At 48.9% G+C, this 2500-nt stretch overlaps 1 protein-coding gene across 5 annotated transcripts in view; it reads right to left on the bottom strand.

The window, feature by feature from the left end:
* Positions 1-2500, bottom strand: part of rims2b (regulating synaptic membrane exocytosis 2b) — a 137457-nt gene that overhangs the window by 34597 nt on the left and 100360 nt on the right. For all 5 annotated transcript variants that reach the window (XM_041808726.1, XM_041808728.1, XM_041808729.1 and 2 more), the window contains one exon: positions 1710-1819. In XM_041808726.1, coding sequence (XP_041664660.1) covers positions 1710-1819 — 110 coding nt within the window. The remainder of the gene's footprint in view (positions 1-1709; positions 1820-2500) is intronic.

Below are 2500 nucleotides of genomic sequence, written 5' to 3'. Positions count from 1 at the left end.
GGGAAGTTGTTAGTAACTCAGCCGTGCATGGTCCAATCTGACTCAGACTTCCTGTGTGTAACGAGGGGCCAGCCTTGTTCACATTCACATGGCTAAACTTTGTACAGATAATAGCGCCTCCTTGTGGTGGTGACGGTAAATACCATGTTTTACATTAGAAACCACTGTTGTTAAACGACTTAAGGTATTCACCTCAAAATCAGTGTCAGGAAAGCATGAAGATGTTGGTGCAACACTGTACAAAAATCTGAGTTTTGGTAAGGGGGCGTGGCAAACTTCAAAGTCAATATTTTTTTTTTGCCTTAAATTTCGACCAACCATAACTCAGCTGAATTTCATCATGCCTGAACAAGATTTCATGTGCGTGATGACAGCACACCCCTGAACACAACTGCCTTTTTTATTTTCATTAAATATACAGCGCCACCTTGTGGTAAGAGAAAGAATATTGTTTCTGGTAAATCATTGCCCATTTTACTCTGGTTAATCAAATCTCACTCAAATTCACTCACACATCCTAAGATGTGTACCTTCATTTCTGTAGAGTATGAAAAGTGTACGTCCATCGCTGACACCATGGCCACATTTTGTTTGGCAGAAAACAGGAAAGAGGTTTTTTTGTGGGCTTAACGTACTTCTAAAGACATCAAACTTGGTAGAAAAAATGCCCTGAGTGACTAGATGAATGATATGAAATTCTTTGATGGGTGTGGCTAAATGACTTAGTGGCGCCCCCCTCCAATATTTAAAAAAAACACCTCTGTAGCACACTGTGTTGATCCAATCACCTCCATCTTTGGTGTAATATAAGCTGAGCCGTGGAGGATTAAAAGTTAGCAAAATGTTACACCAAACTCAAAGGGTGTGGCAATGGCAGCTCATGAAATATAGACATCTTACGATGTCATAAAAGTGGGTGGAACCCACAAGAAAATTTCAGTTTATTACAAGATTGGCCAATTTCTGCTGAAATGTGCCCAGGATGCTGAAACCTGTAGACGGTGCCCCCTGTGACCCCTCTGACAGCGGACAAGGCCCCTGCTGACCCCTCTGTCAGCAGACGGCGCCCCCTGTGACCCCTCTGTCAGCAGACGGCGCCCCCTGTGACCCCTCTGTCAGCAGACGGCGCCCCCTGTGACCCCTCTGTCAGCAGACGGCGCCCCCTGCTGACCCCTCTGTCAGCAGACGGCGCCCCCTGTGACCCCTCTGTCAGCAGACGGCGCCCCCTGCTGACCCCTCTGTCAGCAGACGGCGCCCCCTGTGACCCCTCTGTCAGCAGACGGCGCCCCCTGCTGATCCCTCTGTCAGCAGACGGCGCCCCCTGCTGATCCCTCTGTCAGCAGACGGCGCCCCCTGCTGACCCCTCTGTCAGCAGACGGCGCCCCCTGCTGATCCCTCTGTCAGCAGACGGCGCCCCCTGCTGACCCCTCTGTCAGCAGACGGCGCCCCCTGTGACCCCTCTGTCAGCAGACGGCGCCCCCTGCTGACCCCTCTGTCAGCAGACGGCGCCCCCTGCTGATCCCTCTGTCAGCAGACGGCGCCCCCTGCTGACCCCTCTGTCAGCAGACGGCGCCCCCTGCTGATCCCTTCTGTGCCAACATTCCAAGATTCTATCCTGATCAGAGTCTTCCTGCTCTAAACCCTGATCAGAATCCCAGCAGCTGATTGGCTGGCTGAGGCGTTACTTGTCAGGTAAACATTAAACTTACTTCTGTCTGGAGGTCCGTGAGGCGGGACAATGGGTAGCTGGCGTCCGCGGCGACTGCAGATGGGCGTTCCTGATGGACTGGTTTGTGTCGATCCTCCCCGTGGATTTGTTCTGTTGGAGAAAAAAAGAATCAAACTACCATCCAGGTCAAAGGTCAAAGGTCAGATGTCCTCTCTCTACTGTTAGCTGGTCTATGCTGGAGCGTTCTCTAACTGCAGATGAACCATGATGAGAACGTGTGAAAGGTTCTCAGAGGAACTGTGCACAGACACCGTTGTCGTTTAAACAGCCTAAACACCAAACACTGGTGTTTGGGGCCCATCCGTCATCGTGGTGATGAGGGGCCAAAGAGAAGATGAACCAGAGACAGAACCATCAAAAAAGCTGAGACGTCTGTGAGTGAGCTCAGATGGCCGATAACATCAGTGAGGAACAAAGATCCTGTCCTCCAGGACTTCAGTTTTGGTGCATTGGTTCAGTTAGTGTTGTATGTCACTTCTAACATTACCTTCCTTTTATTGATCAACAATGGATCAACATCAAACAGAGCCGAGGACATCTGATTCACAGCACAACATGAACAAACATCAACAATAGTAAATAAAAAGTCAATAAACACCCAGCAACATGAAGGTAAACAAAGGAGCAAAGCAAACTCAGCAAACAGAGAAGAGTCCAGGAGGAAAGAGCTCACAGCACACTCAGAGATCAGAGATTTAAAAGAGGGAAACAAATATTAACAACAGCAATAAATAACAATAAATAAACAAGAAACAAGACATTAAAGCAAAT

Source organism: Cheilinus undulatus, linkage group 16 (assembly GCF_018320785.1).
Source record: "Cheilinus undulatus linkage group 16, ASM1832078v1, whole genome shotgun sequence".
Lineage (NCBI taxonomy): Eukaryota > Metazoa > Chordata > Actinopteri > Labriformes > Labridae > Cheilinus > Cheilinus undulatus.
The sequence above is the reverse complement of the archived record's forward strand: the minus strand, read 5'-3'. Positions and strand labels throughout refer to the sequence as shown.